Source organism: Condylura cristata, unplaced genomic scaffold (genome assembly GCF_000260355.1).
Source record: "Condylura cristata isolate star-nosed mole 26May11 unplaced genomic scaffold, ConCri1.0 scaffold00003, whole genome shotgun sequence".
Classification (NCBI taxonomy): Eukaryota; Metazoa; Chordata; class Mammalia; order Eulipotyphla; family Talpidae; genus Condylura; species Condylura cristata.
Window position 1 is genome coordinate 33,424,932 of NW_004567104.1, and position 14,917 is coordinate 33,439,848.

General features: G+C 33.7%; 1 protein-coding gene across 1 annotated transcript in view; it reads right to left on the minus strand.

Moving 5' to 3' along the window:
* Window positions 1-14,917, minus strand: part of EAF2 (ELL associated factor 2) — a 27,386-nt gene that overhangs the window by 10,290 nt on the left and 2,179 nt on the right. The window contains exons 2-4 of the mRNA XM_004675444.2: window positions 7,936-8,030; window positions 3,320-3,456; window positions 1,548-1,693 (exon numbers count right to left, since the gene is read on the minus strand). Coding sequence (XP_004675501.1) covers window positions 1,548-1,693; window positions 3,320-3,456; window positions 7,936-8,030 — 378 coding nt within the window. The remainder of the gene's footprint in view (window positions 1-1,547; window positions 1,694-3,319; window positions 3,457-7,935; window positions 8,031-14,917) is intronic.

Sequence of the window (14,917 nt, forward strand, 5' to 3'; positions counted from 1 at the left end):
AAAAAAAAAAAAGTATATGGGGGAGAGACAGAGAGATCTGCCATGTGTGTCACCTCCCTGGCAGGGATCAAACTCGTGCTGAAGTAGCTGAGGCTAGCTTCACAGCGTTATGCTTTAACTCATTGTGCCAATACCATATTATGAGTTCTCTTACAATGTGTGTGTGTGTGTAGTGAGGGAGAATACATATGCACACACATATATATGTGTATACTTATACGTACATAGTGTTGGGGAGGAGGCAATTTAGGTATTTATCAAAAAGTGTGTGCTTAAACTTAAGTTTCAAAAAGCTAAGATGTAAATGTAAAAATTTAACTACAGAAATACTACTACAACTGCCACCTAGTCATGAGTTTAAAAAGGTGATTCAATCCTAGCAGTAGACATTCAGATAGTAGTATCAATAAAATATTTTAAAGAAGACAGTCTAAGGAACATGCTATAGAAACTTCTCAAGGCAAGTTCTTATACAAAATTGGATCTTATACTTAAATCATGTTAACATATTCTAATGCTTCAATACATATTCAAAACATATTCTAATGCTTCTAATGTCTTTATTTTATGGTGTTTGCTTAAAAACTGTCACAGATTTTAACTTCTTGGTGTAAAATTATCGCTGAAGATATGATACAGTTAATGTTCCCTATGATGAAGTTGAATATGATGAATTCCTTTTAGAATTTAGTGGTGTGGAAGAGACTGATTCTATGAGATCTTAGATAATACAAAAATGCCACTTATGTATTCATTTTTGCTACATTTAATGTTTTAGGATATTTAGAAATTTTGCTTCCTCTTTCCCTTCAATAGCTTGATTTTTATGTTCAAGTATTTATTGTGTATATGTCTATAATGACATCATTCAACTCAATTTTGGAGGATATGCTATAGCAAAAAAAAAATTCAACATTTCTTATCTATAGTAACAAGGATTCTGAGTTTATATCTTCCTCACTATTTGTGAAGAGAAAACAAATTAGGAAACTAATACTATCCTGGATAGAGAAAGGGGTAAGTGAAACTGGAGAGTTACATGCATGTTATGAAAGCAAAGTGCAAAAACAAACATACTTTGGTGACTTTTGAAAGGATTATATCTCTCTAGAAATACCATCCTGCTGAAAATAGTGAGTAGCAATTCAGAAGAACTTGCCTATTGTTTCTGCTTACTATTGATACTTCTCACTTCCCTGTTGGTGTGGTGATATCTTACACAGCTACAGTCTGGCTATATATCAAGTATTTCAACAGGAAGGTGTGAAGAAGTGTATTTGAATCATACAACCATCAAAAAGAAGAAAACTTAGTTATGTATATCTAAATACTTTCCCCTGTGAGTAATGAAAAGATATAAATTCTCTTGATATAGTCTTGCCTACATAATTCCCTAAGTCATAAGCTATATTACTCTCCCAAGAAAAAAATGGAAAAAAATTATGCTCTCAATGAAAGCTTACAGTTAGCCAAATAAAATGAAAAATTTCAGTTAATATTTCTTAGTAATATCTTCTAAAGCGACATTATATACATTTGGATTTTACCTTTTTCAATATCATCCATTGGAGAAGCTGGGGACATCTTATCTTCAGATGGAGAATGTCTGACAAGATTGGGAGTCTTAACTGAATTCCTCATATGTTGCTGCTGTTGCTCTATACGATACTGAATTTTACTGCTTCCTTCAACTCTGTAATTATTAAAGATCAAAAGAGGTATGACAGCAAGGTAACAACAATTTTGATTTACAAAGTTGCTAAAATTGGCACGTTTGACCCCAGAGATCTTTGAAATTATATTTAAGTATCATAATATAAATTTAATTCATTATGTAATAATAACAGACACAAGTTCATTGAGGAAAATAAATGTTTCCAAAACAAAACTATTGTTAAATTTGAAGAGATAAGAGATACACAATTTATATACTATAAGAAAATGAAATTACACTAAAATATATGATAGGTATAATATATTCCCTAAATTCTAAAATCACTGATAAATCACTTTTACATTTTTCATTTATAGTTCAAAGACACATTACTAAAGGCAGTTCATTTAGTTTTCTTTCAATGCTATGAAGTGCATATAACAATTTTACTTGACTTCTGCCTCTCCCATTTCTAGACATCAAATCCCGTTAGTTCTTCCTTTACAAAGCACTACAAATCTAACTTTTCTTTTCATTCCTACACTCAAAAAATTGTGGTTTATGATTTTTTTGTTACTTTCTTTATTTGGTTTGTTTGGCAAGTTAGTGTTTCAAAACAAAATATACTCAAGTCAATGCCTGGTTAAAAAAATATTAATCTGTAACCACTGTCAATAATGCAATGCCCTATTTTCTTGGGTATTGAAGGCATGAGCTTCAGCCTATCATTATCACCTTACTTCTAACCCACTGTCAACCTCACTCCTAACTTTCCAATACATATACACAGACATAGAGACAAATCTCTTTTCTATTTAAACAAGTCTTATTGGTTCAAAATAAGTCAAACCTTGCTTATACCTCACATTCTCTCTGATCAACTAAATCAATATTTTTCAAATATTCCTACTAATAAAAGAAACAGCTGGTATGAGGAGCAAATAAAAACAGAGCTCCCAGATTCCTTCCCTGACTGGAAGTTAAATTTGGATTCATGTATTTAATGAGTATCCAAGAAGATTCTGATCAGTAAGTATGTTCAGGGGAAAAAAGGTCTAAAACTTAGCCACTTCTTATCATACATCAGTAAGAGCTCCCTGAATGCTCCAAATATCATAACCTTCCTTTAATTTTTAGAATGATTTTTGTTTATGCTATTTATATGACTTTAGAGAGTTCCTTATATATGTGATAATCAATACAGTACCTATTTCTAGATAAAGAATTTGAGATGGCTATAATATCTTATTGACCTTTTTTAAATGTAATGATCCATTAATCCAATTAAAGTGCCAAAGTTCTGAGGTTAATATTTGTATAGAAATTTTTTTTTCTGTCTTACATCTTTTATATGTCTAATAAATGTTTACTAGTGATGAAGTTATTTAGGAAATTCCATGAAACCAGCTACAATAGAATAAAAGGTATAACTATATATATATTTATAGGAAAAATTCAGAAACAAAATAAACCTTTATATCATAGAGAGAAATGGTAAAAGTTTTGGGAACAAGTTCTCAACTAAATTTAAACTTCATAAAATTTTAAATTTTGTACCACACAGAAATAACTCATATATGTATGTGACAATACATAATTTTTTTTCGCTAACATTACTTTAGTAAACTTTGTGTTGATAAAATAATTTATTAATTTACCACATACCTTGTTTTTTTAACAGTGATGTTGCTGCTGAGTTTTTCTAGTCGACATTCTCCAGTATCATGGTTAATAATCAAAATGCATTCTTTTAAGTAAGGTTTCTTTGACCCTTTGAAAACACTAACTGGTGTAGTTGAACCCTGTTTAGAAAGTTAATTATCATTACTTGAAACTTATCATAGAAATTCAGTTGGGAAGGGCCTTTGAGATCTTTTGTGTTTCTTCCTCTATGTTATCAACTATAATTACTACTCTGACAAGGAGTGTAGTTAGAGAGAAAGAGAGAACTTGGAAGAAAGAAGAGAGAGGGGGAGAGAGAGAGGCTAAGATCTGAAGGCTGCCATCACTGAGGAAATGGGATAGAGGAAGCACTTGTCTTGAGCTAGTAAAGATTTGTTTCAATGTTTACAATGGGTAATTTAGGATTCAGTTCTAATGCAACCAGTATTTTTTTATGGATATGTGCACAGAAGCCCAGAATCATATTTCCCTGCCCTCTCCTTCTTGCTTCCTAAGTGTAAACTTTTAATCTGGAACTTTATTCAAGTGGTGCTTCCCTATGCAAATTAGGAAAAACCAAAGTATCAAGGAATACCCATTACACTAAATCCACTGATTAATTTTAGTGTCATTAAAAGTGAGACCGCCAGGCATTATATGCTTCATAATGTAATACAGAAGACAGTATGCAACATTACCTATATTCTTGTCTAAAAAAAACCCACAAAGAAATGCATGGGACTATGGTGGTGGCACAGGGGTGATTTGGTGATGGGAAACCCATGGGGATTACAATCGAGATGGAAAAAAAAATGTGCAAAATGATGTAAAAATAAACTTTGTAATAAAAAAAAAATCCCACAAAGAATCCAACTCACCAACATAGCTATGACTGTCAGTTTATAGGATGTATAAGGAAGAGAGGAAGAGTTAAATAATACCAAACAGAAATAATTTGAAATCTACAATGTGAAACACTCTTTTGGACAAAAAACCTGGAAAAGGAGTTTTTATAGACTAAAAGATATTTAAGAAACATAATATCAAAATATAAGAATCTTATTTGAGCTCAGTAGTATAAAGATAAAATTTGAGATCATCATAAAAATGTGAATGTAGACTAGATATTATAATTAATTGTGTAATATGTGGTAACAGCATGGCACTCAGGCAAAAAAAAATAAGTTATAGCTGCATATATAAACATTTATGAAATGGTATAATGTCTGGGGCTTGCTTTAAAATATGCCAGGAAAAATTTGTGGTAGAACATATTTTAAGAATTGGCACTATCCTTTATTTATTTATTTATTTTTAGAGATTAGCAAGTATTGATATCTGTTGAAGCTCAATGCTGTGTACATGGAGATTCATTATACTAGTCTATTTTCCCTAAGAAAAGGTTAAAGTAAGCAAGTTACTAATGTTTCTGTGTTCTAAAGACCTCCGTCTTCCTGTGTGTCTGTCCTCTATCTTTTGTTACTAATCCCTTGATCCCAAAGAAAATTGTTTATTATTCCCCTACTTGATTCCAAACATGCATACATACATATATACATATATATTCTTAAACAATGTTATCTTTGGTTTTTGAACTTTATAGAAATGTGTTAAAACATGTATATATTTTTTTAAATTAATTAATTTATTTATGCATAGAAGAACTGGGTTACAAGCCAGAGGTGTGGGGAGTGAGAGGATTCACCAGAGACAAGAGTGGGGAGCACAACAGGAGGATCTACTGAAATACACTGTTGAGGGGAACAGTGGGCGGGGTCAGGAGAGATCTGCTGTGCCATGTGGGTCACCTGCCTGGCCAGGGATGGAGCTCATGCTGCAGTGGCTGCAGATAGCTTAATAGTGCTGCACTTTAGCCCAGTGTGCCACAGGGGAGAGCCAGTGTGTTAATTTTAAGCAATGGTTTATGGTAATTTGACAAGTCCTTCACAGATACTGAATACTGAATATAAACAAAAGAATATTTTTTATAATAAGTCACAACTGAAGTTTTTCATAAACTTTATAACTGCCTTCTATACTTGAACAGGTTTTCTTAATTAAATATTTTTTCTTCATGAAACACCATTTCTATTTTCAGTTTATAGAGAAAATGGGAGAATTTAAATGCCTCAAGTTAACAATCATTACATTTACACAAAATCAGAACTCTGAAGGAACTTAAGCTTTCTTTTAAAAACATTTTTGAGGGAAAAGATATTCCTCAGAGGGAAAAACAGGTATCACACAAAAGTTGGTGGATGTGAGCACCGACAACTATCTTGAAGAGATGACTTGCTCCACTGCTATTGTTCCGCCAGAAACCCCTTAACGCTCTACACTGCTTTTCTTGACAGGTGGTAATTTTAACAATTCTCTTTCGTTGAGCTATCTAAAAGAATTACAGGATAAAGTTAAAATTCTTTTGCATTACACATTAGGGCTTTATTACTTAATTTCCAATACCTTTTCTTTTTCTAGAGTGTCACCACATGTACTCCTTCTACTTACGCAGAGTTCTCCAAATGTAACAAAATCTTTTACTGCTTTGCTTTAGCCCATGTCTTTTTCTCTGCCTAAAAATGTCTTCACCTCTTTCCTTTACCTGGGTGAATTTAACTCATTTTTAAAACAGATATTGCTATTTCCACTCCTTTCCCAGATTGAGTCACCTCTCTTTTAACTCCAATATAATTCTTCATAAACCTTTGTAATGGTTTATGTGTTTCAATCCATTATTTACTATCTTCCCTATTAAATGGTATTTTTTGTGGGGGGAGGGGAAAATGACCATGTTCTACCCTATTCCCAATAGCTATCTCCCACAGGATTTACCACACAGAAGGTACAAGTATATATGGCCTGTCGAGTCTTTCATTCATATGTTCACATTTACAAACACAAAAAAATGAGGCTTATTACATGTTTCACAAATTTACAAGTTGAAGACTTAAAATTTTTTCCTATAGTTGTCATCACTTTAATAAATATTTCAGGATCTCTCTGGTGGCTTAGGGGTTAAGTCTCAGCACTATCACCTCTACAGCCTGTGCTCAATAGCCAGACAGGGCACTAATCCACATATGGCACAGCAGATCTTTCCTGTCTTGTCTGATCCTCTCTTTAGCAGTGTATTTCAGTAGATTTGCTTGTTTTGCTCCCCACTCTCTCTCTGGTGAATCCTCTCACACCAGTTTGGCCGTTGGCCTACATCCCAGTTCTTTCACATAGGAAGAAAAAAAAAACAAACAAGTATTTAAATTGCAACCATAACCAAACCCATGGTGGATGGTAACTTAATTAAAGCAAGATGTGAGTGAGTGAAAAAAGAAGTTTATTAACAAATGTAAAAATTTCTATCCAATTGAAGTAGGAAAGCAATATAAGGGAAAAGACCGGAAGAATTACAGTTTTAGGAAAACAGTGTTCAATGTAGCAAGAAAATACCCATCTTAAGATTTTCTGCAAACCAATCATGACTGATCAGTAAAACTATAAAATGAGACCTTACTAGTGGTGACTTTTATCCACTTACAGCTTTTTAATAACTTTAAAATCAAGTGAATGCTTTAAGTTATTCTGTAATAAATATCACAAAGCGAAAAAAAAACCCCCTAGATTATTGGGTACTAAATTTCCAAACTATTTTCAAGATGCCAAAATCTGAATAATTTTTCATCATAGTGTAATACGAAGACTTATCCTCAATACTTTATACCAAAGTATTGATTTTTCATTTTCTCCTAAGGAAGGAAGCATTTGAGAAATACATATTCAAAAGACCCTACAGATTTAACTAACTTTAGGAAAAGCTTCATAGGCAGCAATTGATAAAATATGACATAACAGTGAAGTCTTATTTTATATAGGGCTGATTGATAAGAATAAGAAAAAGACGAGAGGATAGAAAGCTTACTTGCAATACATACTTCTAACCATGATAAGACATCTCACAATACATACATGAGAATGTGGATGAATCACAACAAAACAAAGAAAAAAAAATCTCAGAAAATCTAGTGTTTTCCTTATAGGTTAAAATATAAAGTTATAGCCTTGGCTCTCTCTGATAACAGACCAAGTCAATGTAAAAAAAAAATAAAAAGATACAAGTTGAATGCTAAGCAATTTATGCAAGTGTTTGATAGCATTACTTGGATGCATCTGAAAATTTTAAAAATAGACAAAACTTTTGGTTAATGCCTCCCTGGTTGCTTTCTTTTAAAGCCATCCACCAAACTATTGCTAAAATAACTCCAAAAGCACAAATGTCTACTACTTATGTGATAAAGTCCAAAATAGGCAATACAACACTAAAGATTCTTCACTATCTAATCTCAGTCTATATTTCAGTCTTTACTCTGACCAATAACTTTTTCATATTCTTCAATCTACTAAATTTATTCTGCAAATTTCTTCTTTCTACATAAAGCCTTTCCAGACTTTACTTGCACAGTTTTATATATGCTTTAATGTATAGGACTAGATGTTTACATATTTCTTTGCTATCACAGGTTAATTTCTTGATTCTCATGACAAGAATGGTGCAATTATTTTCATTGAAATTTAGTGTAAGTCCTGAAAAAAAACACTTTTAAGTCTAAAGATATAGTAATACTCACTTCAATATTTGGCAGAGTTATTGTCACCTGTTCACCCTTGCCAACCTCAAGGTCTCCTTCACAAGAAGTGTCAATAGAAGCAGGTTTGAAGTCATCTAAAAAAAAAAACAATAAAGACAGATTTTTTTAAATACCTGGATATGAAAAATATAAGCATGTTTCAGTTTAATAAATTATTTTAAACTTCGTTTAGCAACAAGTTTTCATATTATAATTAAACAAAATATAATACAGTACACTGATTCTGAAAAAAAAAATGAAATAGCTATACTTAAAAACAGTATTCCTCAAATCATGCTCCTTTTGAGTCCTGTTTAGACCAAGATGAATTAGACTTGGGTGTTGAGAAATTTCAATGCTGAACAAGTTTAAAGACCTTTAAAATAGGAAAGTCACTAAAACATAATTTACATCAATATATAGCAGTGATTAATTATTCGGATACACAATTCCACAATTTATATTTATTTTTTCTAAGTTAACCCTTTATTAACATGTAGCACGCATGCAAAACAGAACACTAACTTTATAAACTTGATGAAGCTTCACAAAATGACATGTGTGTAATCAGAATTAAGAAACACAATATTCTCATGGCCCTCCCTGGTGGCGCAGCGGGTTAAAGCACAACACTAAGAAGCTAAAGCCACTTCCGCATGAGTTCGATCCCCGCCTGCCCCGGAGGTGACCACATGGCGTGGCAGACCTCTCCTGACCCGCCCGCTGCTCCCCTCAGCAGTGTTCTTCGTCAGTCAGCCTGTTCTGCTCCCCACTCTGTCTCTGGTGAATCCTCTCACCCTCCACATCTCTGGCCTGTACCCCAGTTCTGTATGAATAAATAAATAAATCTTAAAAAAAAAAAAAAAAAAAAAGAAACACAATATTCTCAATTCCACAGGAGACCTCCTTAATACCCATACTAAACAGATTTACACGTAGCAGAGAAGTCCCAAAGGCAAAAATCTAAATCCAAGGTAATGAATATTTATTACTGAAACTTAGGGAACAATGAAGGGGCTGATTTTGATCAAGGAAAATCTTCCACTACTCATCAAATTATCTCTCTATTATCATTCTATATAAACAAAAGGAGCCCCTGTTTTACAGTGACATAACGATAGCTAACATTTATAAAATACTGTATGACAGGCATTTTACTAACATTTCATATTTATTTCTCATAACAACTGACAAAAATTGAAATTGATTCCTTCATTAATTCACACAAAGTATTCTTTGTATCTTATTCTTCATGTTGATTTAATTAGAAGCATAGTACATTCAATAATCATCCCTTAAAATCTGAACACTTATTCATAGATTTTAAAAATAGGCAAAAATAATATAAACAGCATAAAGAAGTGAAAGTTTGCCATAAAATATATCTCAATTAAGGACAAAGATAAATTGGTGTAAGTAGTAGAAAGGTAATGAGTAAAAGATAGCTAAAGAACTAAGTTATAGATGCTTAAAAGAAAAAAAAAAACCTTCAAGAGAATAAGTAAATGTATAAAAGAAAACAATAATCCTAGCAGCTATAAACTATGTGCTAATTGATTTATTAATTTGTATTCCCAATCATCTTATTTCAAAGCTTCACAATTCTGTAAAGTGATGAATATCTCTATTTTACAGATAAGAGAAGAAAGGGTAAAAGAAATTAAATCTCTTGTCTAAGATCATACAATTAACATTTGTTGAGGCAATAATAAGGAACCACAAACTTTAGCTGGAATAAAAAGATAAGTTGGCCAACAATCTCTAATGTCATTCTCATTGATATCAACACCAGGAAGAGACTACAACTTCAGTTTGGGCCAGTAAATATTTTGAAACTAAAATGAGAATGAAAGTCATTTAATAAGAAAATAGAAAATTTGAAATGAAGTCACTGTCATTTTAAAATATTTTAATATAAATAAACTATCATCATGACCTACAATGGTGGCAGTAATAACAGATTTTGTTGATTTTAACATGTCAAATTTCAAATATTAACTGTCTTTCAAGTACAATTAATCAATGTAGTAGACCTGTAAATATTCCTCAATCTTCTTACATCACTCACATCTAATTACTGTCTTCTTTCATATCACTTTTCATAAACATCTCTTTGCATTCTTGCCAAGGACAACAAAGTTTTCAATTAACAAAAGGCTGAACTATCAAAGTACCTCCAGCTTGCCCTTCTGCTTTTCTTTATGTTTTGCTTGCAGAATTTGAAACCTATTTTAAAGTTGTTCTTCTCTGAAGCAGTCTCTGGGTTCAGAGAACACAGCCCTTACCCTATACTCCGAAAGTCTCAGTTTCTTATCTCCTTCTGCAGCATTTATTATACCACCCATTAGATTAACATAAATTACCTGATATTATTTGCCTCTTTGTGGACATTTCCTACTGAACACACAACTTTTAGAAGCACAATGCATCTTACATACATTCCTCCAGAACTGGGACCCCTAGAACAATGCCTTTATATAATAGGTATATAAAAGATATTTACAATTTACTCCAGTTTATATTCTTTGCCTTACTCTGAACCACCTCCAATTTATTTAAAGTATAAATTTATTTAAGCTAATTATGAGTAAAAGCTTGTTTCTAATTTTTTCCCTGAGTATCAGGTTGATCTCTACTTTGACTCTCATTTATTTATAGTAAATAAAGCCATATTCCTTTTGTACTTTTCACTAGTACACTTCTGTTTTCATAGAAGGCACCTGTTACTTAATATCTGACAATAAATAATTCTGGCGTTACCCTTGCTCTATAATGCTATGTAAGTTTTGGGAGTCTGTTTTCATCTCTGTGTATGTACAAACCTTACCTTATCCACCACCGAAGTTCTAGCACTGTTTCCACTATCAGGTTGACACCTTTAACCCTTTCCTCCTCTCCCCCCCCCCCACCTCTGGTAACCACTATATTTTTTATAGTCTAAGAGTTGTTTTTATGGTGACTGTTAGTTGATTTGCTTTGGTAATTGTCTTTCACTTTCTGATCTTACTTCACTTAGCATAATCATCTCAACTTCCTGTGAAGTCGTAGAATATTAGAAATGGAATCCTAGAGTAAAGCCAAGGCTCCCTGACCTCCCATTTTTTTCTGATAGTGACACAAAGGATAATAGTGGAGGTATAACTGTCATTTAGCTACAGCTAAATAATGTTTTGAGGATAGGAAAGACAGGTAATCCAAGGCAGTGACGCAGACCAGACCTGGAAAATAAGCCCAATTTAAGGAGGGACAACCATGTTCTGCTACAACCAGCAGCTGCCAAGAGAAACATTGGCTCAGTGTTACCAGGTTATATTCTGATTTTTACAGAAACCAGTAATCTAGATTTTTGTATAAATCTTGATTTTTACCTACTTACAATTAGTTTATGAATTAATTCATAAAACAATAATGGTGTGGGCCAAACATAGAATCTCAAAAGTCAAACTATAGGCTGTTAAACTATAACCTCTGTTTCAGTGTTTAAAATTAATTCCTTTTTGATCTGAGTATTACTTCATTGTGTATATATCCCACATCTTCTTGATCCATTAATCTTTTCTGAGACACTTGGATTGTTTCCATAGTTTAATAGTAGTAAGTAGTGCCATCTGCAGCAACATGGATGGAGCTTGAAAGGATAATTGTAAGCAAAATGAGTCAGAAGGAGAGAGACAAATACCAGATAATATCACTAATATGTGGAATATAAAGTAACTATTTAATAGTCATATAATGACAAGCTGAAAAAAGTAACCCTTGACAATTGACTATAGAACTGAGACACCAAATAGAGAGGAGATTAGGAAGGGAAAAAAAACAGGGAGGGAGGGAGATAATATGGTCTGTGGAAGTAGACTCTGGGTGAGTTGGTAGTGGTAATACCTAATGGGGGTGGCTCAATATCACCTCAGTTAAAAATAAACAAATTAGGGCCTTCCCTGGTGGCACAGTGGGTTAAAGCACAACACCAAGAAGCTAAAGCCACTTCAGCAGCATGAGTTCGATCCCCACCCACCCCCGTGGTGATCCACGTGGCGCAGCAGACCACTCCTGATGCACTGGCTCACCCGCTGCTCCCCTCAGCAGTGTACTTTGTCATTGGGCCTGTTCTGCTCCCCACTCTGTCTCTGGTGAATCCTCTCAGTGCCCCTGCACCTCTGACCTGTACCTCAGTTCTGTATGAATAAATAAAAATCTTTAAAAAATTAATTAATTAAAATAAAACAAAAAATTAACCCTTTTTCTTTATATTACCACTTTTGATTTTTATAGCCATTCTTTGAATTGAACATCCTTACTCATATTTTAAAAAGGCAAATTCCCCTGAAGTAATGAAGCTTGTAAAAGATTAAGTTAGGAATTCAAGTCATTTACTCTATTCACTCATATTCTATAGATTTTTACCTTATGTCCACAGTTCTTAACTTGTGTGTGTGTGTTTGTGTGTTGTAGGTTGATAGGGAGGGAAATGTCAGATGAGGGATAGTCATAAGTCCTTATGAAAAAATGATGAAAATTATAAATCAGCTATAGTTCTCTCCACAGAAAAATACATATATATGTGCCAAAATACTTCCTAATTTTAAGGAATTCATAAGCCCCTGAAGTCAACCCAAAAATGCTTATTGTATATGAGATAACTATAAGAGACAGAAGTGTATTCAAAATGTATTTTTTTAACCTTGAAACAAAAGAGATCTTTTTTTTAAAGAATATCTTTTATATTTTGAAGTATTAAATATAATATCTCAAAAGGTCAAATGCTATGTCTTCTAAGTTGCTGTGACTCCAGACTAAATAATTTATTTCTTTTAGTTATACCATTTTAGAAACCCCATCACCAATTTCAGCATTTATTTATCCTCTCTGGATTTTTTTCTGATACCTTTTCTATCAATGCTTATCACTTTTTTTGCAATTTCCTTTAGTATCATAATGTCGATGTCTTCATAAAAGAATCTACAATCCTATTACAAATATACTTCCCAGGGGCCCTCCCTGGTGGCACAGCGGGTTAAGGCACAGCACTGAGAATAGAAAGCCACTTCAGCATGAGTTTGATCCCAGCCTGCCCCGGAGGTAACTACAGGGCACGGCAGACCTCTCCTGACCTGTCCACTGCTTCCCTCAACAGTGTACTTCGTCAATCTGCCTGTTCTGCTCCCCACTCTGTCTCTGGTGAATCCTCTCACCGCCCCTGTGCCTCTGGCCTGTACCCCAGTTCTGTATGCACAAATAAATAAATCTAAAAACAAAACAAAACAAAACAAAAAAACCAATATACTTCCCAGAAAAAAAAAACAAACAAATATACTTCCCAGAATTGAACTATTTCTACAAACTTCAAAACCCATACCACTTCCAATATACCACGTTGATCAGAAAGCATATTTTAAATTCTGTCTTTCATTTTGTACTTTCCTTTATTTGCTAACACCAACTTTAAACAACTACTTTTTAAGGAGTGGCTCCACTTAAATATTCAGACAATCTTGCTATAGTCATTGCCCATGAGTTAATTTTGTGACAGCAGAGTGTTGCCGTTTACAAACTTAGGAATTTTAATATATACCCTTATCTAGACATAAGTGGTAAAACTGATATTGACTCAAATGCAAAATTTATTCTAGAGGATCCTGTTACTCAGACACATCTAAATGAAGCATGCTGTTAAGTATTTAGCCTATCATCTATAGAACATCCACGTCTTTCTTACTACATGCTGGACTATTTTTTGATATGTTTTATTGCCAAGCCCTGATAAATACATCTTGAAAATCTAAATAAAGTATATTCAGACACTAATATGTGCATAAATGTAATCATGAAGAATGGTGACCATTGTTTAGTCTCTACTATTCACTAAATACTGTGTTAGGTTGTTTATACTCTTATTTAATCCTTAAAAACTCATTACCGGCCCTCTCTGGTGGCGCAGCGGGTTAAAGCATAGCACTGAGAATGTAAAGCCGCCTCTGCATGAGTTCGATTCCCGCCTGCCCCAGAGGTGACCACATGGCATGGCAGACCTCTCCTGGCCCGCCCGCTGCTCCCCTCAGCAGTGTACTTCGTCGATCTGCCTGTTCTGTTCCCCACTCTGTCTCTGGTGAAGCCTCTCACCGCCCCTGCACCTCTGGCCTGCACCCCAGTTCTGTATGCACAAATAAATAAATCTTTAAAAAAAAAAAAAAAGAAACTCATTACCACCATTTTTCATATAAAAAAATTGAGAGTTTAGATAATGTTCTCAAAGCTATATTTCATTACAAAGATGGTGGAGGCCAGAATACACTAGATTGTCATAATTATCTCTATACATAAAGATAAATGTTACTTTCTTCCAGGTTACATTAACTTGAATGTTTATTATAAATCATGCTCACCTGCCCTGTCAGAAGTCCAATTTCCTATTTTATACTTTCCCTCCCTATTCCGAGTCTTTAAGAATGAGCATCATATGGGCAATAAATTTATCCTCAGGATAATGACTGCTTTTACTTGCATCAATCTAAGAAGACTCTGTCTGTTTCAACAAGAATACAAATAAGGTCCAAAAACCTTTCTGATACCTGCCACAGGCCTAAAGTGTTGATTAATGTTCTTGTTATTGTTGTTTAGCTTATATTCATTGTAGCTGGATCATCTGATTCTCTGACTCTGAAGACATAAGTCTAACATTTTGAGAACGTTTATAAATGAAAGGCCTTAAAGTACCAACAAAATACATTACAATGGTCACTTTTTACTCATTTAATTTTGGGTTCATGCCCTTAAAAAGAAAATATATGTCCAAGTTATTTTCAATTTTTCCTGAGCAAATTTTTTTTTTAAAGATTTATTTATTTGTGCATACAGAGCTGGGGTACAGGCCAGAGGATCAGGGGCGGTAGGAGGCTTCACCAGAGACAGAGTGGGGAACAGAACAGGCAGATCGACGAAGTACACTGCTGAGGGAAGCAGCGGGCGGGCCAGGAGAGGTCTG